This window comes from Saimiri boliviensis, chromosome 6 (genome assembly GCF_048565385.1).
Source record: "Saimiri boliviensis isolate mSaiBol1 chromosome 6, mSaiBol1.pri, whole genome shotgun sequence".
NCBI classification, from domain to species: domain Eukaryota; kingdom Metazoa; phylum Chordata; class Mammalia; order Primates; family Cebidae; genus Saimiri; species Saimiri boliviensis.
Window position 1 is genome coordinate 73,366,537 of NC_133454.1, and position 25,216 is coordinate 73,391,752.

At 44.9% G+C, this 25,216-nt stretch overlaps 1 protein-coding gene and 1 non-coding gene across 3 annotated transcripts; one reads left to right on the forward strand and one right to left on the reverse strand.

Annotated features, from left to right (window-relative positions):
• Window positions 1–13,932: 13,932 nt before the first annotated feature.
• Window positions 13,933–21,791, reverse strand: FOLR1 (folate receptor alpha). 2 transcript variants are annotated; one of them, XM_003923417.3, is made up of 5 exons: window positions 21,666–21,791; window positions 18,710–18,885; window positions 14,773–14,961; window positions 14,485–14,620; window positions 13,933–14,334 (listed from the first exon to the last, which is right to left on the reverse strand). In XM_003923417.3, the coding sequence occupies exons 2-5, from the start codon at window positions 18,875–18,877 to the stop codon at window positions 14,060–14,062; spliced, it is 768 nt and encodes a 255-aa protein (XP_003923466.1). In that variant the 5' UTR covers window positions 18,878–18,885; window positions 21,666–21,791; the 3' UTR covers window positions 13,933–14,059. The 2 variants fall into 2 exon arrangements, with proteins under 2 accessions (XP_003923466.1, XP_010332594.1); XM_010334292.3 differs by having other exon boundaries at window positions 18,710–18,897.
• Window positions 16,319–16,381, forward strand: LOC120364793 (U7 small nuclear RNA). Its single transcript, XR_005579933.1, has one exon. It is a non-coding gene; the product is annotated as a U7 small nuclear RNA (small nuclear RNA).
• Window positions 21,792–25,216: the final 3,425 nt, after the last annotated feature.

Below are 25,216 nucleotides of genomic sequence, written 5' to 3' on the forward strand. Positions count from 1 at the left end.
CACCATGTTGACCAGGATGGTCTCGATCCCTTGACCTCGTGATCCACCCGCCTCGGCCTCCCAAAGTGCTGGGATTACAGGCTTGAGCCACCGCGCCCGGCCTTGCCCATTTTTAAAATTGAGTTATTTGTTTTTTGTTGAGTCGTAGTATTCTTTTATGTATTCTGGATTCACCCCTTATCATGTTTACAATTCGCAAATATTTTCTCCCATTCTGTGTGTTGCCTGTTGATTGTTCTTTGATGCACAGAAGTTTTTAATTTTGCTGTACTCCAATTATCTATTTTTACTTTTGTTTCCTGTGCTACTGGTGTCATCTTCAAGAGCTCATTGCCCAATTCAATGTCATGAAGCAGTTTCCTTAGGTTTCCTTCAAAGACTTTCATCATTTTTGCTTTAATGTTTATTTAGGCCATGGATCCATTTTCAGTTGTTTTTTAATATTGTATAAAGATGTATTTATACAAATGTGTTATACCTGTGTAAAGCTGTAAGATAAAGGTCCAACATTTTTTTTTTGGCATACAAATATCCAGTTGTGTCCCAGCACCATTTGTTGGAGACTATTCTTTTCCCCATGTTTTAACACCTTGCCAGAAACCTGGACTCTCAGTTTGATTCCATTGATGTATATGTCTCTTCTTATGCCACTACCATGCTGCCTTGATTATTGTAGATTTGTAGTAAGTTGTGAAAGTGAAAAGTGTGACTTCTCCAATTCTTTTCTTTTTCAAGATTGTTTTGGCTATTCTAGATCTCATTCATGTCTGTATGAATTTTAGGATCAGGTTTTCAGTTTCTGCAAAAAAGCCAGCTGGGATTTTGATGGGTCTCTTTTTTTCTTTTCTTTTAAGGGGGTCTGCCCTGCAGACTCTGATTCAATGATAATCTCAAACCCTTTTGGAATTGACAGGTCTTGAGATGAATTTGTAGATCAGTTTGGGGGAGTATTGCCATTTTAACAATGTTAAGTGTTCTGATTGATGAACGTGAGATTTACTTCTATGTATTTAGGTTTTCAATGCCTTTCAATGATATTTTATAGTTACGAAAAAAAATTTTATAGTTGCAAGACTTTTACTTCTTTTGTTAAACTTATTCCTACGTATTTTATTCTTTTTGATGCTATTATGAATGGAATCATATTCTTTCATTCCTGGAATAAATCCTGCTTGGTAATAATATATACTTTTGACATGTTGCTGGATTCAGTTTGCTACTATTTGATTAAGAAGATTTATATCTTAATTCATAAGAGATACTGATCTGTGTTTTCTTTTCTTGTGATATCTTTGCCTAATTTTGTAGCAGAGTAATACTGGCTTGTATGATACTTATAGAATGAGTTGAGCAATATTTCCTCCTTTTATTTTTTTGGAAGAGTTTGTGAAGGATTGGTATGAATTATTCTTTAAACATTTGGTCCAGGTGTGGTGGTTCATGCCTGTCATCCCAGCACTTTGAGAGACAGAGGTGGGAGGATCACATGAGCTCAAGAATTCGAGACCAGCCTGGGAAACAGTGAAATATTTTCTCTACTAAAAATATTTTTTAAAAATTAGCCATGCATGGTGACATTCACCTGTAATCCCAATTACTTGAGAAGGTAGGGTGAGAGGATTGCTTGAGCCCAGGAGGTTGAGGCTGCAGGAAGCTGTGATCATGCCATTGCACTCCAGCCTGGGTGACAGAGTGAGACCCTGCCTTGAAAATAAATAAGTAACAGTTTGTAGAAACCACCGCAGAGGCCATCTGGACCTGAAATTTTCTTTGTGAGAAATTTTAAAATTACTAATTCAACTTCTTTACTTGTTACAGGTCTATTTGTATTCTTTACTTCTTACGTTATCTTTGGTAGTTTGTGTCTTTATAGACATTTGTTCACTTTTCTGTGTTATGTAATATGTTGCATACAATTCTTTATACTATTCCTTTATAATCCTTTTTATTTCTGTAACGTCAGTACTGATGTTCCCTTTGTCATTCCTGATTTTATTGAGTTGATTCTTCCCTCTTTTTTTCTTCATCAATCTAACTAAAGCTCATCAGTTTTGTCGGTCTTTTTAAAGAACTGATTTTTGATTTTGTCGAATTTTGGTGTTTTTCTATCCCCTATTCTATTTGTTTTTGCTCTAATCTTTATTATTTCCTTCTTTTTCCTAGTTTATTTTGCTCATCTTTTTCTATTTTGTTTTGTTTTGAGACAGGGTCTCACTCTTTTGCCCAGGCTGGAGTCCAGTGGTGCCATCTCAGCTCACTGCAACCTCTGCCTCCCAGGCTCAAGCAATCCACCTACCTCAGCCTCCCAGGTAGCTGGGACTACAGGCATGTGCCACCACGCCTGGGTAATTTTTGTATCTTTTGTAGAGATGGGATTTCACCATGCTGCCCAGGCTGGTCTTGAACTCCTGAGCACAAGTGATCCGCCTGCCTCAGTCTCCCAAAGTGCTGAGATTACAGGTGTGAGCCACCGTGCCTGGCCCTTTCTCTCTCTCTTTTTTTTTTAAAGTTGGGGCTTTCACCATATTGGTCAGGCTGGTCTTGAACTCCTGACCTCAGGTGATCCACCAACCTCAGCCTCCCAAAGTGCTGGGATTACAGGCGCGAGCCACCGTGTCTGGCCTGTTTTGTTTTGTTTTAAGGTGGTAGGTTAGCTTATGGATTTAAGATCATTATTCTTTTTCATATTGCCATTTACAAATCTAAATTTCTCTCCAAGCACTGCTTTAGCTACCTCCCATAGGTTTTGGTATTTTGTGTTTTCATTACATTCATCTTAAAGCATTTTCTAATTTCCCTTGTGATTTAACCTTTAACTCACAGGTTACTTAGGAGTGTGTTTAATTTATACATATTTGTGAATTTCCTAAATGTTCTTATCTTACTGATTTTTAACGTCATTCCATTGTGATCAGGGAAGATATTTTTCTTCTATTTCAATTATTTTTAATTTATTAGTACCTTTTTTACAGCCCAAAATATGTTTCATGTGTACTTGAGAAGAACATATATTCTGCTGTTGCTTGGTTGGGGTGTTCTGTAGATATCTGATAGGTCTACTTGTTTTATAGTGTTCAAGTTCTCTATTTCCTACTTGATCTTCTGCCTATTCTATATATTGCTCGTAGTGGCATATGGAAATCTCCAACTGTTATTGTCAAATAATGTATTTCTCTCTTCAATTCTGTTATTTTTTGCTTCATGTGTTTTGGGACTCTGTTGGTAGTTGCATTTATGTTTTTATTTGCCATGTCTTCTTGGTGGATTCATCTTTTATCATTTTTAAATGTCTTCCTTTGTCTCTTAACAATTTTTTGTCTTAAATTCCTTTGTCAGTATCATTACATTACCTGTACAGGAACAGGTACAAATTACACCTGTTTAGTAGAGACAAGGTCTCACTATGTTGCCCAAGCTGGTCTCAAACTCTTGAGCTCAAGCAATCCTCCTGCCTCAGCTCTCTAAAGTAAAATAGTTTATATTCCTAACAAAGTACTGTAGCTTGACTTGTGTTTACTAGTTTTTCTTTCTTTCTTTCTTTCTTTTTTTTTTTTTTTTTTTTTGAGCTGGTGTTTCACTCCTGTTGCCCAGGCTTGAGTGCAGTAGTGCAATCTCAGCTCACTACAACCTCCACCTCCTAGGTTTAAGCAATTCTCCTGCCTCAGCCTCCCAAGTAGCTAGGATTTTCAACCTTTATACTAGAGATATAAAATTGATTTACCCACTGCAATTATAGTATTTAAATATTTTGAATTTGACAACATACTTTTTTTTTTTTTTTGAGACAGAGTCTAGCTCTGTTGACCAGGTTGAGAGTGCGGCGGCATGATCTTGGCTCACTGCAACCTCTGCCTCCAGGGTTCAAGTGAGTCTCCTTCCTCAGCCTTCCAAATAGCTGGGATTACAGGCCTGTGCCTAGCTAATTTTTGTATTTTTATTAGAGGCAGTTTTCACCATGATGGCCAGGCTGGTCTCACACGGCCTCGTGTGATCCACCTACCTCGGCCTCCTAAACTGTTGGGATTACAGGTGTGAGCTTACACCAGGCCTGACAGCATACTTAACTTTTACCAGTGAGTTTTATACTTTCATATGTTTTCATGTTACTAATTAACATCCTCTTTTTTTTTTTAACCTTAAATAACTTCCTTTAGCATTTCTTATAAGACAGATCTAATGGTGATACATTCATCTTTTATTAGTCTGAGGAAGTCTTTATCATCCTCCCTTTTTGAAAGACAGGGTTACTTGATATTGTATTCTTAGTTAAGATTTATTTTTCCTATAAGGATTTTGAATATATTATTCTATTTCTTTCTGGTTTGCAAGGTTTCTGCTGAAAAACCGACTGATAATCTCATGGGTTTCCCTGCATGTAATATTTCACTTTTCCCTTGCTGCTTTCAAAACTCTCTCTTCGTTTTAAACTTCTGACAGTTTGATTATGATGTGTCTTGGTGTGGGTCTCTTTGGATTAACCTCATTTGATGTCCTTTGGGCTTCCTAGTTCTGGATTTCTATTTCTTTCCCCAGGTTCTGGGAGTTTTCTGCCATTATTTCTTTGAATATGTTTTCTAGCCCTTTCTCTTTGTATTTTTATTTTTATTTTATTTTATTTTATTTTATTTTTTTAAGATGGGGTTTCACCATGTTGGTCAGGCTGGTCTTGAACTCCTGACCTCAGGTGATCCGCCCACCTTGGCCTCCAAAGTGCTTGGATTACAGGCGTAAGCCACTGCGCCCAGCCATGTTTTATCCTTTTTATATACTGATAATGTGTATGTGGTTATGCGTAATGGTGTTCCATAAGTCTTAGATTATCCTCAGTCTTTTTTATTATTTTTTCCTTTTTGGTCCTCAGACTTTGTAATTTCCAGTTACCTGTCTTCAAGTTCACTATTTTTTTTCTACTTGATCTAGTTTACTATTTAATTTTTCATTTCAGCTTAGTATTCTTCAGCTCTACTATTTCTATTCAGTACTTTTTAAATACTTTCTTTCTCTTTATTAAAATTGTCAGTTTGTTCTTACATTGCTCACCCAATCCCAATAAGCATCTCCATGATCATTATTTTGAATTCTCTGTCAGGTAAATCACATATCTACAGTTCACTCAGATCAGTTTCTGGATATTCATCTTGTTCTTTTGTTTAGAACATATTTCTTTATTTTCCTTGACTCTCTGTGTTGGTTTCTGCACATTAGATAAAGTAACTATCTGTATTAGTCCATTTTCATACTGCTGTAAAGAACTTCCCAAGACTGGTAACTTATAAAGGAAAGAGGTGTTTTTTTTGTTTGTTTTTTTGTTTTTGTTTTTGTTTGAGACAGAGTTTTGCTCTTGTTACCCAGGCTGGAGTGCAGTGGCGCGATCTCGGATCACTGCAACCACCGTCTCCTGGGTTCAAGCAATTCTCCTGCCTCAGCCTCCCGAGTAGCTGGGACTACAGGCATGCACCACCATGCCCAGCTAATTTTTGTATTTTTAGTAGAGACGGGGTTTCACCATGTTGACCAGGCTGGTCTCGATCTCTTGACCTCGTGATCCACCCATCTTGGCTTCCCAAAGTGCTGGGATTATAGGCGTGAGCCACCGCACACGGCCAGGGAAAGAGGTTTAATTGACTCAAAGTTCAGCATGGCTGGGGAGGCCTTAGGAAATTTACAATCATGTCTGAAGGCGAAGGGGAAGCAAGGCACCTTCTTTACAAGGCAGCAGGAAGAAGGAGTGCTGAGCAAAGGGGGAGGAGCCCCTTAAACCATCAGATCTCATCAGAACTCACTATCACAAGAACAGTATGGGGGAAACTGCCCCCATGATTCAGTTACCTCCACCTGGTCTCTCCCTTCACTCATGGGAATTATGGGGATTATCCTTCAAGATTAGATTTGGCTGGGGACACAAAGCCTGACTGTATCACTATCTCTCTTACTCTTGTCCAGCTGGCCTCATGTAGGAGAAGGCTCTCACCTATCTGTCTGACCAGAGATTTTAAGGTGCCTCTCAAGTTGTTATGTTTGTCCAGACCTCTATTCTGTTTTTGGTGCCCCCTGGAGTTTCTGTCATATCATTTCAGTATTCTGAGACCAGTAAGGCAGAAGCCAGATTCTGTAGGTATAGCTGGAAAGTTTGGAGTGTTGGGTATGTGTTTCAGCGACTTCTATTTTTATGGTAAAGCTGAATACACGTGTTTATCTCTCATTCTCTCTGCACTAAAATGAGAAGATCTGTATCTTTGGCAAATGCCTATACTAATATTCAAGTTGCACCTTCTGATCCTGGGGAAATAGCTGTTGGAAGCCTGACTATTATATGTTCACTTCTTTGTTTTCAGTGGTCTCAGCCCACCCAGGAATACAAAGCTCCATCAACATCAAGAGCTAGGTCATTAAGGAGACAGACCCCAGGGTTGGAGCCATTGAAGTGTGGCACTCAGGGCATGGCCAAGCTCCTTCCTGGAAGAATGAGTAGACCTGGATTTATTTACGGGGTGGGCCAGGGGAAAGTTTCATGAAGTTCCCTTGCTAAACTGTAATAAGGCTGTTGTTTGTTTGCCCCATGATCTCCCTGGTTCAAATTTGTTAGCTGTTAGGTCATCAAGTATCCACTGGAAGTGTACTGTAAGCCCCATCTAGAGAAAATAGGAACTAAATGTTCCTTCTCCTTTTCTGAATTGCTTCAAGGGAGCATAGCCCTGGAACTGTTTGTGCACCAATTTAAAACTACCTCTTTGTTCTGTGATCTAGAAAGATTCATATATGGCTGAGTGCAGTGGCTCACGTCTATAATCCCAGCACTTTGGGAGCCTGAGGCAGGCGGATCATTTAAGTTTGAGACCAACCTGACCAACATGGTGAAACCCCGTCTCTACTAAAAATACAAAAAAATTAACCAGGCATGGTGGTACATGCCTATAATCCCAGCTACATGGGAAGCTAAGGCAAGAGAATCATTTGAAGCCAGGAGGCAGAGGTTGCAATGAGCTGAGAGGGCGCCACTGCACTCCACCGTGGGGGACAGAGCAAGTCTCTATCTCAAAACAAAAACAAAAACAAAAGAAAGACTCACACATGCCTAGTCCCTTTGGCTCCCAGACTTAAGAGGTTTAGGACAGAGACCTTTGGGAGATAACTGAAAAGTTGGGGCACTTGATGCATGCCAAAAACAACCTCTTCCAAAGAAAAACAGGAAGCTGCCTCATATATATATAGAGAGAGAGAGAGAGAGAGAGAGAGAGAGAGAGAGAGAGAGAGAGAGAGAGATGAGGTCTTGCTATGTGTCCCAGGGTGCCCTTGAACTCCAGGCCTCAAGTGAACCTCCTGCCTCAGCCTCCCAAAGTGCTGGAATTACAAATATGAACCACTGTGCCTGGATTTTTTTTTTTTTTTTTTTTTTTTTTTTTGAGATGGAGTCTCCCTTTGTTGCACAGGCTGGAGTGCAGTGGCATGATCCTGGCTCATCACAACCTCTGCTTCTCGGGTTCAAGCAATTCTCCTGCCTCAGCCTCCCAAGTAGTTGGGGTTACAGGCATCTGCCACCATGCCTGGCTAATTTTTGTATTTTTAGTAGAGGCGGGGTTTCACCATGTTGGCCAGGCTGGTCTCAAACTCCCGACCTCAAGTGAGCTTCCCGCCTTGACCTCCCAAAGTGCTGGGATTACAGGCATAAGCCACCACACTTGGCTAAAAAAGTTGACTTTGACCATTTTTGCCAGTGTTTTTCTTGCTTTTTTTGAGGAATGAATTTTCAGACGTCCTTATTCTGCCCTTCTAGAAGTGCTTCTTCAGATGACTTCTATTTTAAGAAATAGAAAGCTTTAAACAATATTGGCTGCTCATAAAAAATCATCTTTGAGTATAAAATTTGAGTATAAGCCTACTCTTAACATGAAGAAACAAAAGTTATTTTTTATTTCCTGTGTGTTTTCCCCTGACAGCAGACTTTAGGTCCTTGCCCAGACTGAATGTGAATTTCACTTCTCAAAAAGCATGTTATTTTTCTTTCTTTATTTTTTTTTTCTGTCGTGCTGACTTATGTCACTGTCTTGGGTCATGATCTAACATAAAACAATAGGATTCTTCCCCTAGAAAGAAGTTAAAATGCCTAATGACAAGGTTGTTGTAAAATACAGTCTTCTTACACAGCCAAGATGAAGGCCTTTCCCCAAGAACACTTTTTTCTGTTGTCCTCCAAGATCAATCAGGTCCTAATTCAAAATAATATAACTATCAAGGCATTTTTTTTTTTTAACAGCAAAATCATCTTACACTTCCCAGACAGCTACTGGATTACACCAAAAATTCTCTCCCACACAGCATAGCACTCATAAGTAAAGAAGGATACAAGGAGGGATACTAAAAATAATTAGGTATAATTGGCATGCTCCATATTTTTAAAATCAGTGTATCAGTATTATAAGAGCTGCCTTGTCCACCAAGTCCACAAAGTGGAAAATGATGTCAGAGCAAAAAGAGGGGCTCATTCCCTCTAGATGATATATTTTTTTGAAGTGGGGTCTCACTGTCACCCAGGCTAGAGTATAGTGGCACAAACACTGCTCACTGCAGCCTTGACCTCTTGGGCTCAAGCAATCCTCCGGCCTGAGCCTCCCCAAGTAGATGGACTACAGGTGTGCACCACCATACCCAGCTAATTATTTATTTTTTGTAGAGATGAGGTCTCACTATGTCCAGGCTGTACAGGTGCGAACCACAGTACCTGGCCAAGATAATTTTTATGCAAGGTAGTGTTGTGATTATGATTGTGGATCTTCCTGGATGGATAAAACTATACTCATATTCATGTGCAAGGCCTTACATGTTGACTGTCAAACTCATGTCCATGTTGATTTTATGACATAGTTTAACCTTGTATTATTGGTAGCAATTGTAGTACACATGTTATAAAATAGACTGTAAGACCCTCAAGATTTGCAAATATATTCATTATCTGTTTCACCTGCAGAGCTCAGCCAAATAAGACACATAGAATTATCAAATATAAGTTAGGCTGGGCACGGTGTCCCGTGCCTATAATCTCAACCCTTTGGAAGCCTGAGGAGGGTGAATCACTTGAAGCCAGGAGTTTGAGACCAGCCTGGCCAACATGGTGAAACCCCATCTCTGCCAAAAACACAAAAAAATTAGCCAGATATGGTGGCACATGTGTGTGGTCCCAGCTACTCAGGAGTCTGAGGCATGAGAATTGCTTGAACCTGGGAGGGAGAGGTTACAGTGAGTCGAGATCATGCCACTGCTCTCCAGCCTGGGTGTCAGAGCAAGACTCTGTCTAAAAATTAAGGAAAAATGTTAGTTAAATCGGTTGAGAAGACGAACCTCCCTGTCTCCTGCTCCCTCCCCAGGTTCTGATAATAGTTCTCCTCAATGTAGCCAGGATCTGAGACCTCATGAAATCTAGCAGTCACCGATAGGTTTGTGCTGTTATGTAGTACGCCCCAGAGAATATTCTTCTTTCATTCTGATATTGAAAATGAATAGATTGGCCAGGCCATTTGATATACTCAACAACTGGTATCTTTTTTTTTTTTTTAAAAGACTAGTCAAGTGTTGTAGTGAGAAGGGAGGAAAGAGGAGAAAAAGGAGTCTGATCTGTAACTGACTGTGAACAATCAATTGAGATAACTCACTACCTTTGGACCAGCCTCTATTTTTTTTTTTTTTTTTTGAGACAGGGTCTCACTCTGCCGTCCTCGGCTGGAGTGTAGTGGTATGATCACGGCACATTACAGCCTCAGCCTCCCTGGGCTCAAGCGATCCTCCCACCTCAGCCTCCTAAGTAGCTGAGACTTCAGGCACATGTCACCACATTCAGCTCAACAACTTGTTTCTATTCTCCCCTCTTGTTTTTCTAAAGATACCTACTATACTTTGCTGACAGGAAATAAATCCATGTATCTGACATCATCATCATAAACTAACACTTGGTTGAGCCAAACTATCAGAGTCCTGAGACTAGGGATTTCTAGCAAAATTTCAGCCCCAAGGCAGAAGACTTCTCTGGAGGAAGATACTAGCCCAAGAACATGTAACTAGACAAGGAAGGAGTAAAGTTAATTAAAGAAATATGATTGTGGTTATTGTCTTGGTATTTCTGGTAATATACTTCATGTTCCCCCCACCGCCCCCCGACTTTTTTTTTTTTTTTTGCTAGTCATATGATATAGCCTTTTTCTTTCCCCTGGCTCTGGTCTCCAACACTCAGTTTAGCAAACTTTACCTGTGCCAACTGAAATAAACGCTCTTTTTTAAAAAAAGTCCTTGGGTCAATGGGCCACCTCCTAAATGACTCTCATGTTATTCACACCAAGGACTCACTCCTTGACTGCCAAATCCAAGCTTTTTTTTTTTTTTTTTTTTTGGAGACAGGGTCTTACTCTGTCAACCCAGGCTGGACTGCAGTGGTACAATTGCTCACTGAAGGCTCAAACTCCTCGGGCTCAGGAGATCGTCCTACCTCAGCCTCCCAAGTAGCTGGGACTACAGGCACATGCCATCACACCCAGCTAATTTCTGTATTTTTTTTTCTAGAGACTGGGTTTCACCATGTTGCCCAGGCTGGTCTCAAACTCTTAAGCTCAAGCCATCCACCCTCTTTGGCCTCCCAAAGTGCTGAGGTTACACGCATGAGCTACCACACTCAGCCTCCAGCCAATCTTTCAAGGTTCATGATGGGAATGGAGTTTGTCTCTGATGATTTTTATGGAGCCAAATTTGTTAGAATGCTTTCCCTCATGGGCACACCCCTCAGAAGCTCAGAATCATCCCCCAAGTAATTTTCATCCCCCTTCATGTCCATTTACAATTAATCCTTGTTCTCACTTCCTGTCCCAGGCAACTACTAATGTATTTTCTGCTTCTATAAATTTGCCTTTCCTGTACATTTCATGTAAGTGAAATCATGCCACAGGAAACCTCTTGTGTCAGGCCTCTTTCACTTAGCATAATGTTTTTGAAGCTCATCCATGACATAGCATGTGTCATTATGTTTCATTGCCGCACAGTCTTCTCTTGTATGGATTAACCACATTTTGTCTATCCATTCACCAGTTGCTAAAAATTTAAGTTATTGCCAGCTTGGGGCTATTATGTATAATAATACATAGTATTATGGATATTCATATTTAAGTTCGTTATGTTTGTTTTCATTTCTTCTGAGTAGATACCTAGGAGTGGAATTTTGGGTTGTATGGCAGTTTTACATTTAACTTTTTGAGAAACTGCCACACTGTTTTCCAAAGGGCTGTACCATTTTACACATCAGCACTGTGTGAGGGTCCCCATTTCTCCACATCCTTGTCAACATTTGTTACTACCTATCTTATTTATTATTGCCATCCTAATAGGTATAAAATGGTCTATCACTGGGATTTTAATTTGCATTTTTCTAATGATTAATAATGTCAAACATCTTTTCATTAACTACTCATAATTTGTGTATATTCTTTGTTTCTGAGAGAGTCTCACTCTGTCACCCAAGCTGGAATGCAGTGGCACAATCTCAGTTCACTGCAACCTCCACCTCCCAGGTTCAAACAATTCTCCTGCCTCAGGCTCCCGAGTAGCTGAGATTACAGGCATGCATCACTGCACTTGGCTAATTTTTGTATTTTCAGTAGAGACACGGTTTTGTCATGTTAGCCAGGCTGGTCTTGAACTCCTGGCCTTAAGTGTTCTGCCTGCCTCAGCCTCCCAGTGTGCTGGGATTATAGGCATTAGGTACTGCACCCAACCTGTGTATTTTCTTTAATGAAATGTTTGTTCATTTCTTTTGTCCATTATTTGATTGGATTGTCTGCCTTATAATTACTGACCCGTAAGTGTTCTTTGTATATTATGAATACAGATCCTTTATCAAATGTGTTTTGCAAATATTTCCTGCAGCCTGTTGCTTGTCTTTTAATTTTCTTAAGAGTGTCTTGCCAGGCGCGGTGGCTCATGCCTATAATCCCAGCACTTTGGGAGGCCGAGGCGGGTAGATCATGGGGTCAAGAGATCGAAACCATCCTGGTCAACATGGTGAAACCTTGTCTCTACTAAAAATACAGAAAAATTAGCTGGGCCTGGTGGCATGCGCCCATAGTCCCAGCTACTCGGGAGGCTGAGGCAGGAGAATTGCTTGAACCCAGGAGGTGGAGGTTGTGGTGAGCCAACAACATCTTACCATTGCACTCCAGCCTGAGTAACAGCAGCAAAACTCCATCTCAAAAAAATAAAAAGAGTGTCTTTTAAAGAGCAAGAGATTTGAATTCTAAGTCCAATTTATCCATTTTTGCATTAATCACCTATGCTTTTAGTCCAAAAAATAAGTGGGCCAGGCTTGGTGGTTCGCACCTGTAATCCCAGTGTAATCAAGAATCACTTGAGGCCGGGCGCAGTGGCTCACGCCTATAATCCCAGCACTTTGGGAGGCTGAGGCGGGTGGATCACGAGGTCAAGAGATCGAGACCAGCCTGGTCAACATGGTGAAACCCCGTCTCTACTAAAAATACAAAAATTAGCTGGGCATGGTGGCGCACGCCTGTAGTCCCAGCTACTCGGGAGGCTGAAGCAGGAGAATTGCTTGAACCCAGGAGGTGGAGGTTGCAGTGAGCCGAGATCGCGCCATTGCACTCCAGCCTGGGTAACAAGAGCAAAACTCTGTCTCAAAAAAATAAAAGAATCACTTGAGCCCAGGAGTTCCATACCAGCCTGGCCAACATGGAGAAACCCTGTCCCTACTAAAAATACAAAAATTAGCCGGGCGTGGTGGCACATGCTTGTAGTCCCAGCTACTCAGAAGGCTGATGCAGGAGAAGCTGGGGGGCAGATATTGCAGTCAGCCGAGATCACGCCACTGCATTCAAGCCTGGACGAGAGACTCCATCTCAAAACAAAAACAAAAACACACACACACATACAAAATAGTAAGCAAAAGAAATAGATCAGGCACAGTGGCTCACACCTGTCATCTTAGCAACTTGGGAGGTCAAGTCAGGCAGATGGCTTGAGGTTAGGAGTTCGGAGACCAGCCGGCTAACATGGTGAAACATGGTCTCTACTAAAAACACAAAAATTGCCGGGCGCGGTGGCTCAAGCCTGTAATCCCAGCACTTTGGGAGGCCGAGGCGGGTGGATCACGAGGTCAAGAGATCGAGACCATCCTGGTCAACATGGTGAAACCCCGTCTCTACTAAAAATACAAAATTTAGCTGGGCGTGGTGGCACGTGCCTGTAATCCCAGCTACTCAGGAGGCTGAGGCAGGAGAATTGCCTGAACCCAGGAGGCGGAGGTTGCGGTGAGCCGAGATCGCGCCATTGCACTCCAGCCTGGGTTAACAAGAGCGAAAACTCTGCCTCAAAAAAAAAAAAAAATTCACCAGACATGGTGGCACATGCCTGTAATCCCAGCTTCTTGGGAGGCTGAGGTATGAGAATTGCTTGAACCCAGTAAGAAGAGGTTGCAGTGAGATGAGATCATGCCACTGCACTCCAGCCTGGGTGACAGAGCAAGACTCTGTCTCAAAAAAAAAAAAAAAAAAAAAAGTTAATTTTAGATGGTAGTTATCTTAAATTCCACTAATTCAAATATATCTGTAAACAAATCATATTTGTTTGGTATTACTGGTCCCGTAGAGAATATGATGCATCAATTGGCCTTGTTTGCAAGACTACCCAGGGCCAGTCACCTGAGTGAGACCCTATCTCAAAGCAAACAAACAAAAAAGGCCTGGGCTTGGCTCTAGATTGGAGCTACAGTGAAAAATAAAGCTGAGAGCTACAAATGTCTCTTAAGTTAGAAGAAGAGTTAAGTACCAGACTAGTTCACAGCAAGTGTCAGAGCTGGGATTTGGCCCAGTCTCACTGGCTTCAATCAGTGGGAACTGGGAGACAAAACAGTCTCATTGTCATTCATACCCAAATAATCCTCAAGACATGTGGGGTGTCTGGTTTATTCAAAGTAGCTGTCAGAGGCCCAGCCATGGAGCAGAAACTAAACGGTTGGGAGCTATGGGGCTGAACAGGGCAGGGATGTCCAGGTATCAGAAAGTAAACAGAGAAGTCAGCTGAGCAACCAGAGCAGGCCCAGGCTGAGCAGGACAGGACAGGCCGCCCAGGGCCCAGCCCCACTCATGGCTGCAGCATAGAACCTCGCCACCTCCTCATTGGGGTTGCCCTGGGCCGGGTCGAACCACATCTGGATGCAGCGGCCACTCCCTCGGCTGTAGTTGCTGACCTTGAAGGAGTGACTCCAGATTTCATTGCACAGAGCAGTGGGTGTGGGGAAGTAGGAATGGAAATACTCGCAGGTAGCTCCCACCGGGCACTCGTTAGACCCTGTAGAGAAGAGGGAAGACCTTTAGCCACTGGGTCCAGAACTGCCTTGGGGTCTGCCAGCCCTACAACCCCAAATTATCACACACCTGTTCCACACCCACGCACCTCCACTTCCAAATCCCTCCCTTCCTGCCTCATGCCAGCCTTCACCTGAGGTCCAATTCCAGCCCTTGTGCCAGTTGCTCTTGCAGGTTTTGGAGGTACGGCAATCTTTCCACCATTGCTCACAGTCCTCTTTGCACAGGGGCACGTCCAGTACCCGCTCTTTGCGCCAGCTCTGATCCACCTGGGAGATTTTGGTAGAAAAGAAAGGTTCAGGCACAAGAATCCCAGTAACCCAGCCCTGAATAGAACTGGAGCTGAGGGTGCAGCCTGCAGAGATGCCTGGAAAGCTCAGCTCCTCTGCTAGGTCTTGTACCTGCAGGAAGCCGTGTGTACCTGCTGAATCCAGGGCCCCAAGTTGGGGGAGCACTCATAGAGGCAGGTGTCCTGGATGAAATGCCGTTTGCAGGCAGGTTCCATCTCTCCGCAGTGGTTCCAGTTGAAGTTATATAGGTATGAAACATCCTTGTGGGCTTCCTGGCTGGTGTTGGTAGAACAGCAGGCATTCTTCCTCCAGGGACGACACTGGATGGGGAAAGACACATGACTCAGCCCACAGCCAGCACAGCCAGAATATTCCATATGCGATGTCTCCCCTCTTCGTCCTTGATTCCCCAGCCCACTGGAAGTCATCCAGGAAAATACTTGCTGTTGGGACCTCTTTAGAGGAGAGGGCCATCAGAGACTGTGGGGAGCTCAGAAGGGAGCTCCTGTCTGGAGGTTCTGTCATTCCAAAATTTGTTTTTTTGTTTTGTTTTGTTTTGTTTTTTGAGACGGAGTTTCGCTCTTGTTACCCAGGCTGGAGTGCAATGGCGTGATCTCGGCTCACCGCAACCTCCGCCTCCTGGGGTCAGACAATTCTCCTGCCTCAGCCTCCCGAGTAGCTGGGATTACAGGCACGCGCCACCATGCCCAGCTAATTTTTTTTGTATTTTTAGTAGAGACGGGGTTTTACCATGTTGACCAGGATGGTCTCGATCTCTTGACCTTGTGATCTGCCCGCCTCGGCCTCCCAAAGTGCTGGGATTACAGGCAGGAGCCACCACTAAGCCTGGTCAAGACTCAGTCTCTTAGAAAATAAATAAATAAATAAAAAGGCTGGGTGTCGTGGCTCATGCCTGTGATCCCAGCACTTTAGGAGGCCGAGGCAGGTGGATCATCTGAGGTCAGGAGTGCAAGACCAGCCTTGCCAACGTGGCGAAACCCCATCTCTACTAAAAATACAAAAATTAGCTGTGTGTGGTGGTGCATGCCTGTAATCCCAGCTTATTCTGTAGGCTGGGGCAGGAGGATCCCTTGAGCCCAGGAGGTGGAAGTTGCAGTGAGCCAAGATTGCACCACTGCACTCCAGCCTGGATGACAGAGGGAGACTCTGTCTCAAAAAAAAAAAAAAGAAAAGAATGTAACCCCAGGCGCCCACGAGTGTAATCTCAGCACTGTGGGAGGCCAAGAAGGGTGTATCACCTGAGGTCAGGAGTTGGAGACCAGCCTGACCAACATGGTGAAACCCTGTCTCTACTAAAAATACAAAAATCAGGCCGGGCGCGGTGGCTCAAGCCTGTAATCCCAGCACTTTGGGAGGCCGAGGCGGGTGGATCACAAGGTCGAGAGATCGAGACCATCCTGGTCAACATGGTGAAACGCCGTCTCTACTAAAAATACAAAAAATTAGCTGGGTATGGTGGCGCATGCCTGTAATCCCAGCTACTCAGGAGGCTGAGGCAGGAGAATTGCCTGAACCCAGGAAGTGGAGGTTGCGGTGAGCCGAGATCGCGCCATTGCACTCCAGCCTGGGTAACAAGAGCGAAACTCCGTCTCAAAAAAAAAACAAAACAAACAAACAAACAAACAAACAAAAAAACAAAAAAAAAAATACAAAAATCAGTGTTACAGCTCTTTTAGAATTTGTCTAGCAGGCTTCCCGGGTTTTTGCCGGAAAGTTAAAAAAAAAAAAAAAAAAAAAATCAGCCGGGCGTGGTGGCATGCACCTGTAATCCCAGCTACTGGGGATGCAGTTTTATTTCTAACTAGCTGCCTCACCCATTATTTGTTCCTGAAATTTGTGATACAGAAAACAATGTATAGCCAATCAATTGCTCACGTTATTTTATTATAAATTCTCGATAAACAGGAACTACTCTTTTTCCTTAAAAACTAACTTGTGACTGCTGTGAAATTTAGGACAACTTAAATCTATGCTCCTATGTGGCTATCTTCAAGCTTTCTGAATCTCATTACTTAAGGCTGACAAGCTAAATATTAAAACGTGGGCCGTGCACGGTGGCTCACATCTGTAAGCCCAGCACTTTGGGAGGTGGAGGTGTGCAGATCATTTGAGGTCAAGAATTGAGACCAACATGGCAAAACCCCATTTCTACTAAAAACACAAAAATTAGCTGGGTGTGGTGGTGGGTGCCTGTAATCGCAGCTACTCTGGAGGCTGAAGCAGGAGAATTGTTTTAACCCTGGAGGCAGAAGTTGCAGCGAGCTGAGATTGCATCACTGCAATCCAGCCTGTGTGACAAAGCAAAACTCCATCTCAAAAAAATAAATAAATAAAATGTGCACTTAAGGCCGGGCACAGGGGCTCACACCTGTAATCTCAGCACTTTGGGAGGCTGAAGGGGGCAGATCACGTGGTGAGGAGTTTGAGACCAGCCTGGCCAACATGGTGAAAACCGTCTCTACTAAAAAAAAAAAATTAGCTGGGTATGGTGACTTGTGCCTACTCAGAAGGCTGAGGCAGGAGAATCACTTGAACCTGGGAGGCGGAGGTGGGATCGTGCCACTGCACTCTAGCCTGGGCAACAAGAACTCCATTCTCAAAACCAAAAACCAAAAACCAAAAAAACGAAATGCATACTACGAATTACCTTCCTTTCCTTTCCTTCTTTCCTTCCCTTCCTTCCTTCCTTTCTGACAGGGTCTTACTCTGTTGCCCAGGCTGGAGTGCAGTGGCTCAATCTGCCTCCTGGGCTCAATTGACCCTCCCACCTCAGCCTCCTGAGTAGCTGGGACTACAGGTACGTGCCACCCCACCTGACTAATTTTTGTATTTTTTAGTAGAGATGGGTTTTTGCCATCTTGCCCAGGCTGGTCTTGAACTCCTGAGCACAAGTGATCCCCCCACCTCAGCTTCCCACAGTGTTGGAATTACAGGCGTGAGCCATAATACCTGGCCTACAAATTACTTTCTCTCTGTTTTTTCTTTAGTTATATCATCATGTTCAGGACATAACAGCCCAAAGTTTTACTAGATGCATGAACCAAGATGCTTCAGGCAGGCACATGGCTCATTTCTGTAATCCCACACTTTGGGAGACCAAGGTGGGAGGATTACTTGAGTCCAGGAGTTTAAGACTAACCTGGGCAACATATGGAGACCTCATCTCAGAAAAAAAAATAATTCTTTGTACCCAGCCTCGTAACTGTGAGATGGCTGGGAGCGGTGGCTCATGCCTGTAATCCCAGCACTTTGGGAGGCCAAGGCAAGTGGATCACAAGGTCAGGAGTTTGAGACCAGCCCGGCCAATACAGTGTAACCCTGTCTCTACTAAAAATACAAAAATTAGCCAGGCGTGGTGGTAGGCGCCTATAGTCTCAGCTACTCTGAGAATCGCTTGAACCTGGGAGGCGGAGGTTGCAGTCAGCCAGCTCGCACCACTGCACTCCAGCCTGGGTGACAGAGTGAGAGACTCCATCCCAGAAAACAAACAAGCCGGGCGTGGTGGCTCATGCCTGTAATCCCAGTACTTTGGGAGGCTGAGGTGGGTGAATCACAACGTCAGGAGTTCAAGACCAGCCTGGCCAAGATGGTGATACCCTGTTTCTACTAAAAAACAAACCAACCAACCAACAAAAACTGTGAGAGACTCTCCTTTCTTGAGCTGGTTAGGGCAAGCAGAGAAGAAGTCACTATGTACAGTATGCAGTTTCTTCTCTCATATCCTTGGAGGAGTCATTCCTGGGCTAAACTCCTAAATCAAGCAACCACAGGATGGGTCTCTCCAACTCCATTTCCAGGCTCCCCTCTGGGCCTGCTTCCTTCTTTGCGTAATGCGGAAACTCAACAACCAAGAAGGCGAGCTGTTGGCATTGTACCGACATTCGGCACACAGTGTCTGTGAAATAGCCTCCCATATTAATACAAACGGAAGGGATCCTCTGGGGGGGTCTGTCTGCCTTCATCAGTGAATGGGGTTTGACGTTTCCATGTCCTGATTTCCTCTTCCTGAGCCAGTCCCTCGCCACCCCAGATCACCCCCTGGCCCACCTGCTCATGCAGCTTGTCCTCGGGGCCTGGCTTTTCCTTGTGGTGCTTGGCGTCCATGCAGACATTGAGAAGTTCAGTCCTGGCCCGCACAGTTGGTGTCCGGCCCCCCCCTACTGCAGCTACCCAAGCTAGAAGGAGCAGCAGCTGTATTGTTATCCGCTGAGCCATGTCTGTCCCTGAAGGAAGAGCTGTGGTAAATGGCACCAAGGAATGCAGAGGTGGGGCCTTAATTTGTGGGCAGGGCTCCAGGAGGGTGGGGCCTTGACTGAAGCCTGGGGCAGATTGAGCCCTGCCCCCAATCTCCCTCAGTCTTCCCAGATCCGATGAGAGGTGGGATTAGATACCACCCCTCCCTGGCTAGAGCCTCTCCTTTATCCAGGTGGTCAGGAGGTTCGAGTGATATAATTAAAGGATGGATTTGGGCAAAATGCAGAAACAGCCAGGAGTTTGCCATCGGTCCACAATGCCATTCAAATGTTTCAGAGTTAAAATTTTTTACGATTTCACAAAAGGTGATACAAAGATAATATAATTTCCATATACCCAATAATCAAGTGCATATTCTGGGATGAAACAGTTACACTGGTGGGATAAATTAAAACTATACATAACCTCACATTAATTTTCAGGTCAGATTTTGATACCAAATCACTTTGTTGTAAAAGTTTACAGAAACGGGCTGGGCGCAGTGTAATATGAGCACTTTGGGAGGCCAAGGTGGGTAGATCACCTGATGTCAGGAGTTTGAGACCGGCCTGGTCAACAAGGTGAAACCCCATCTCTACTAAAAATACGAAATTAGCTGGGCATGGTATCTTGTGCCTGCAATCCCAGCTACTAGGGAGGCTGACACAGAGTTTACAGTGAGCCAAGATCGCACTGCTGCACTCCAGCCTGGGTGACAGAGACTCTCTCAAAAAAAAAAAAAGTTGACAAAAATGTTTCAGTGGGGGGCTGCAGTGTGGTTTTTTTGTTAGTTTGTTTTGCTGTGTGTGTGTGTGTGTGTGTGTGAGAGAGAGAGAGAGAGAGAGAGAGACAGAGTTTCCCTCTTGTCACCTAGACTGGAGTGCAATGGCACAATCTTGGCTCACTGTAACCTCTGCCTCCCGGGTTCAAGCAATTCTCCTGCCTCAGCCTCTTGAGTAGCTGGGATTACAGGCATGTGCCACCTCGCCCGGCTAACTTTGTATTTTTAGTTGAGACAGGGTTCCCTGTCAGAGTGATCTCAAACTCCCTACCTGAGGTGATCTGCCCACCTCAGCCTCCCAAAGTGCTGGAATTACAGGTATGAGCCACCACGGCTGGCTTTGTTTTGCTTTTTAAGCTTTGGTCCCAGCCCTTTCTATCCTCATCACTTGGGCTACTTTCGTAAGCCCCTCCTGGAAACCATGGGATCTGGGGGCTGTGGGGGAGGTGTCACAGGGCACAGGCTGGCAGGGGGCAGCCAGCTAGACAGCCCTGGGGCCTTGGGGAGCTCCTGAGCCCCCTACCACAGAGCTGGCTTCTCCCTGGTCATCACAGAACTTCAATCCTTTGACCTCAGACACTGAATTTTGGGAGGTAACTGTTTTCTTCTCTCCACTGGTCAACTGCTGTCTGGACTCTCCTAAAATGCTCAGAATTTATTTCCTATGACTTCTCTCCATCTGTCTCCTAACCCATTTTCCACATACCAGTCCCTAAAGTGGACAGGTCCTTCCTGCTCACAAGCTTGCCTTACCCCCACGCTGCCCCTCCTCTCCTCTGGACGGGGGTTCCTTTTCAGGTCAGATTTTGACACCAAAATACTTCATTGTAAAAGTTTATAGGGCTCTAGGCAGGACCTGAGCGGGGCCCTGTACAACAGGGCTCAGAGAAGCCTGGAGTCGAATTCCCACCCAGCAGCTCTCTCTTCCCTTCCTCCTCTACAATCTGTTATTCTGCTACTCTAGTGATTCTAGTGTTCATTCATTCTCTCATGGTTGATTCATTCATTCCAGGACCCAATCATTCCTCTGCCCCAAAACCTAAAATGCAATTAAAAAAAAAAAAAATTTCTACTATTAAAAAAAAAATCATTCCTCTGTGGACCCACTCACTCACTAATCTGGACAGCCAGGCCAGAGAAATCTGTACTGTCAGGAAACACCGGGTGATCCTTTGGGTTCAGTTCCCAGGCGAACAAAACCTAACAGTTTAGGGCACAGGGTTCCCGCTCAGCCTGTCCCGACCCCAGTTCTCACTCCACCTTCTCCTTGTCCTTGAGGGAAAGAGAAGCAAACTTTGAGGCTTAGCTTTCTTCTGCAAGGATTAAATATAGGAAGGGGAAATTAACAAATGATAGCCAGTTTAATCTTTGCAGAATCAGTTGAACACAGATTGAGAGCCATCCCAAGTCACACAGCAGGGACCACCTAAGTCCAGGTCAGAGTTCTTTTGCTTTTGCCCCCTGCACCTTCACAGTGCTGGGGTCTCATGGGGGCGACCAACACACAGTGCTGGGGATGGGGGATGGGAAAATACTTTCCCCAGCCCCAGGGGAGCCTACCTGTTCAGTCAGTAGTCTCTCTTGCTGTGGCCGCTTTTGAAGCCAGGCTCTCTTCCTGTCCTTGTGACTTGCGTCACTCTGCAAGCCCCCTTCCCACCTTCCTTGTCTCAACTTCAGGTCTTGGTCTAGCTGTGACTACCCCCACAACAATCATGACCTCCACTCCCAACCTTGGAGCCCCAGACTAGGAGAGCTGAGAACTCAGTGCTGGACTGCAGGGCTAGAGCCCAGGTACTGGTTCAAGGGGATGGACACTAACTTGTCATTTAACCTTGGGCAGGCCACGCTCCGGTCTGGGCCTCAGTCTCCACTTCAAGACTCTCTGGGCTTTAGTTAAACAGAGGGCCCTTCCAGTTCAGCAAATCCTTAACACATGCTAGGAGTACCATAGGGTGTGTGGCCCCTGAAGGGGGAGGGGGAGTGTCATACCTGGGAGAGGAGGTGGCTCTGGGTCTGGCTCAGGCTTCTGCTCTGCTCTCCACTCCCCCTTGCCTTATTCCAGGGGACAGCTGTGGTTTAGTGGCCTAGGAGACGGGCAGTGGGGCAGGGAGTGGGAATGGAGCCCAGGAGTGGAGCCTGGGATTGGGCGAAGGCCACTCAGCAGTTAATTATTGCATGTGAGCACCAGCCAGGCCTCCATAAGGGAGTGGGAGGGGGTGAATTAACAGTGCAGGCCTCAGGCCAGCCCCTAAGCTCCACCTACCCCATTTTCTCCCAAAAGCTCAGGTCTGAAAAAAACCTTGCAGCCTGAGCTGCTGGGATCCTTTGAGCTAATCTCATCAGTTTCCAACTCCTGTCCTATTACACAGATGAGGAAAATGAGATCTGAAGGATCAAGGCATGTGGGTCAAGATGGCCAGGGGGAGACCTATGTTAATTCCAGCTAAATAATTATAAACTTGCTTGGCTCAGAGTACACTGAAGTTTATACACTGAACTAAACCATATTATTGGTGCAGTCAATTAGAAATCAAGCAGCAACAGGAAGCCTAAGGTAAAGACCATCCGAGAGCACAGTAACACCGGGGAACACCTCTGGGTGGCTGCAGAGCAGGGAATACTGCTCTGGTCCCACAAATGCCTTCTCAAGATGGAGACTGCAGGAGGGCCTCGTAAAGAGGGCTTATGCAAAGATCTCTGAGAAGGGAGGTGACCTCTGCTCACAAGATCTGGAGGGTCTTTGCAGATGGCAGCTGGCAAGAAGAAAAGCCTTGCAGGGCAGAGCCTAGGTTCTTGGAATATGGAGTGATTTTAATTGCTCTATGTCCTCAAGCCTTGGGAGATTAAAGCCCCTTGATGTTTTGGGTGTGATCAGATGGGTGACTCCTAATCCGCTATGCTTCTGATGCAGCCTCACCCTGATAACAATGGGTAATAAACTCTGAGTACTAGTTTAGCTTGTCTTAGAAGGATCTCCAGTGCTGTTGAAAACTCAGAGCACTAGATTAGCATGTCTTAGAAGGATCTCAGGCGCTCTCCACCCGGCTATTTTACCTACTCCTTTACTCTCCCTTTCCACGCTGGTAAGATCAGTGAAAATGCGCACATAATAAAAGTGTTTGGAGCCCAGAGCTGGGGCCAACATGGTTCCCGAGCTTGCGTTGGTCCCCCTGGACCCATGCTGTAGATTCTACTCCTGCGTCTCTGTCTTTATTTCCTTTTCTCAATTCCTTGTCACCACCGGGACTAAGGGCACCCACATATACGAGGTTGGGCTGGTTCCCAAAGGACAGAGCCAATTTCAGAGCAATGACTAGAGCCCAGGCTTCCAACCTCCCAGTCAGCAATAGAAAGCAAGGATTTCCCACGGCCATAAATTGTAGAGCCACCAACTCCCACAACCTCATTAGCCCAGATGTCACCACCAGCCACAAAATCACAGATGTTCTGAATCTTTTGATGAGATCCCTCAGTTCTTTGAAGGTCCAAGCTCTCCTTTCATCCCCAACTCACTGACCCCCTCCCCCAACTCAGGTATCCTTTCTACAGCACCTATGATCTTGGGCTAATTTAGACTCTTCCCCCCATCCCCACCCAGGCCATGATAGAAGTCATTTTTTTGTTTTGTTTTGGTTTGGTTTGGTTTTTGCCCTGCCCCCCTGACAGAAGTTATTTTTTTAATTCTCTGAGCTCATGTTGGTACCGCTAATGAGGAAAGGGAGAGGGAGGGGCAGGTTTGGGCAGGATGCAACACAGAACAGTTTTGTCAGGATGCCTGTCTGCCTTTGGCCCAGAGGGTGGTGGTTGTAGAGGGAAAAGCTCAGGGGAAGAGTCCAGGTTGGATGCAGATGTGGGAGCCATCAGCCTATGGGTGGCAGTAAGTGTAGGGAAGATGGGGGCCCAGTAACCTGGGCAATGTCACAGGTTTGGACCCAAGGAGGAGGCAGGCAGGGGAGCTTGAGGAGACAGTTGGATCTCTGGAGGAAAATCAACCAAGAAGGAAGGCCCTGGCTGGGCGCAGTGGCCCAGGCCTATAATCCCAGCACTTTGAGAGGCTGAGGCGGGCAGATCACCTGAGTGATCAAGGAATTCAAGACCAGCCTGGCCAACGTGGTAAAACCCCATCTCTAGTAAAAATACAAAAATTAGCCGGGTGTGGTGGCAGGTGGATGTCATCCCAGCTACTTGGGAAGCTTAGGCAGGAGAATTGCTTGAACCTGGAAAGCATAGCATCAGGCGCCTATAATTCCAGCTACTCAGGAGGCTGAGGCAGGAGAATCTCTTGATCCCGGGAGGCAGGGGTTGCAGTGAGCCAAGATTGAGCCATTGCACTCCAGCCTGGGCAACAGGAGTGGAAACTCTGTCTTTAAAAAAAGAAGGAAGGTCCTCTAGGGCCTGCAAAGAGACCAACTCCCGGGAGATCCCAGCTCATGCCCTGCAGCAGTGAGCCACACCTGAATCTTGTGACAACCTGGGAAGTATCAACTTAAAATCACCAGATTCATAATTTGGAAACAACATGATTTCTTATGCTGGGTTGCAACCTCCAGGCTAGTAAGTGGAGCCTTTGGCTGAGACCAAAAGCAGGCAATTTGAGGGAGGAAGGGTGGGACAGGAGTTTTATGCAAAATGGGTTGGCTAGCATACATATTAATAGGTTTAGGAGAAGTTATGAATGTTGATGAAAGGGACTCACACACGCATGTACTAAGCAAACATCCTGTGTTCACTTTGGAGTTGAGACTTAACATTAATTTTTTTATTTTTTCATTTTTATTTATTTATATTTCTTTCTTTCTTTAAGATAGAGTCTTGCTCTGTTGCTGAGGCTGGAGTACAGTGGCACGATCTCAGCTACCTGCAACCTCCGCCTCCCGGGTTCAAGAGATTCTCCTGCCTCAGCCTCCTGAGTAGCTGGAATTACAGGCGTCTAACACTATGACACTATACCCAGTTAATTTTTGTATTTCTAGTAGAGATAGGGTTTCACCATGTTGGCCAGGCTGGTCTCAAGCTCCTGACCTCAAGTGATCTGCCTGCCTCAGCCTCCCAAAGTGCTAGGATTACAGATGTAAGCCACCACGCCAACCGTTTTTTTTTTTTTTTTTTTGAGACGGAATTTCGCTCTTGTTACCCAGGCTGGAGTGCAATGGCGCGATCTCGGCTCACCGCAACCTCCGCCTCCTGGGTTCAGGCAATTCTCCTGCCTCAGCCTCCTGAGTAGCTGGGATTACAGGCATATGCCACCACACCCAGCTAATTTTTTGTATTTTTAGTAGAGACGGGGTTTCACCATTTTGATCAGGATGGTCTCGATCTCCTGACCTCGTGATCCACCCTCCTCGGCCTCCCAAAGTGTTGGGATTACAGGCGTGAGCCACCGCGCCAGGCCCTTTTTTTTTTTTTTTAAAAGACAGAATCTCTCTCTATCACCCAGGCTGGAGTGCAGTGTTGTGACCTCAGTTCACTGCAACCTCCACCTTGTGGGTTCAAGTGATTCTTCTGCCTCAGCCTCCACAGTAGCTAGGATTACAGGTGTG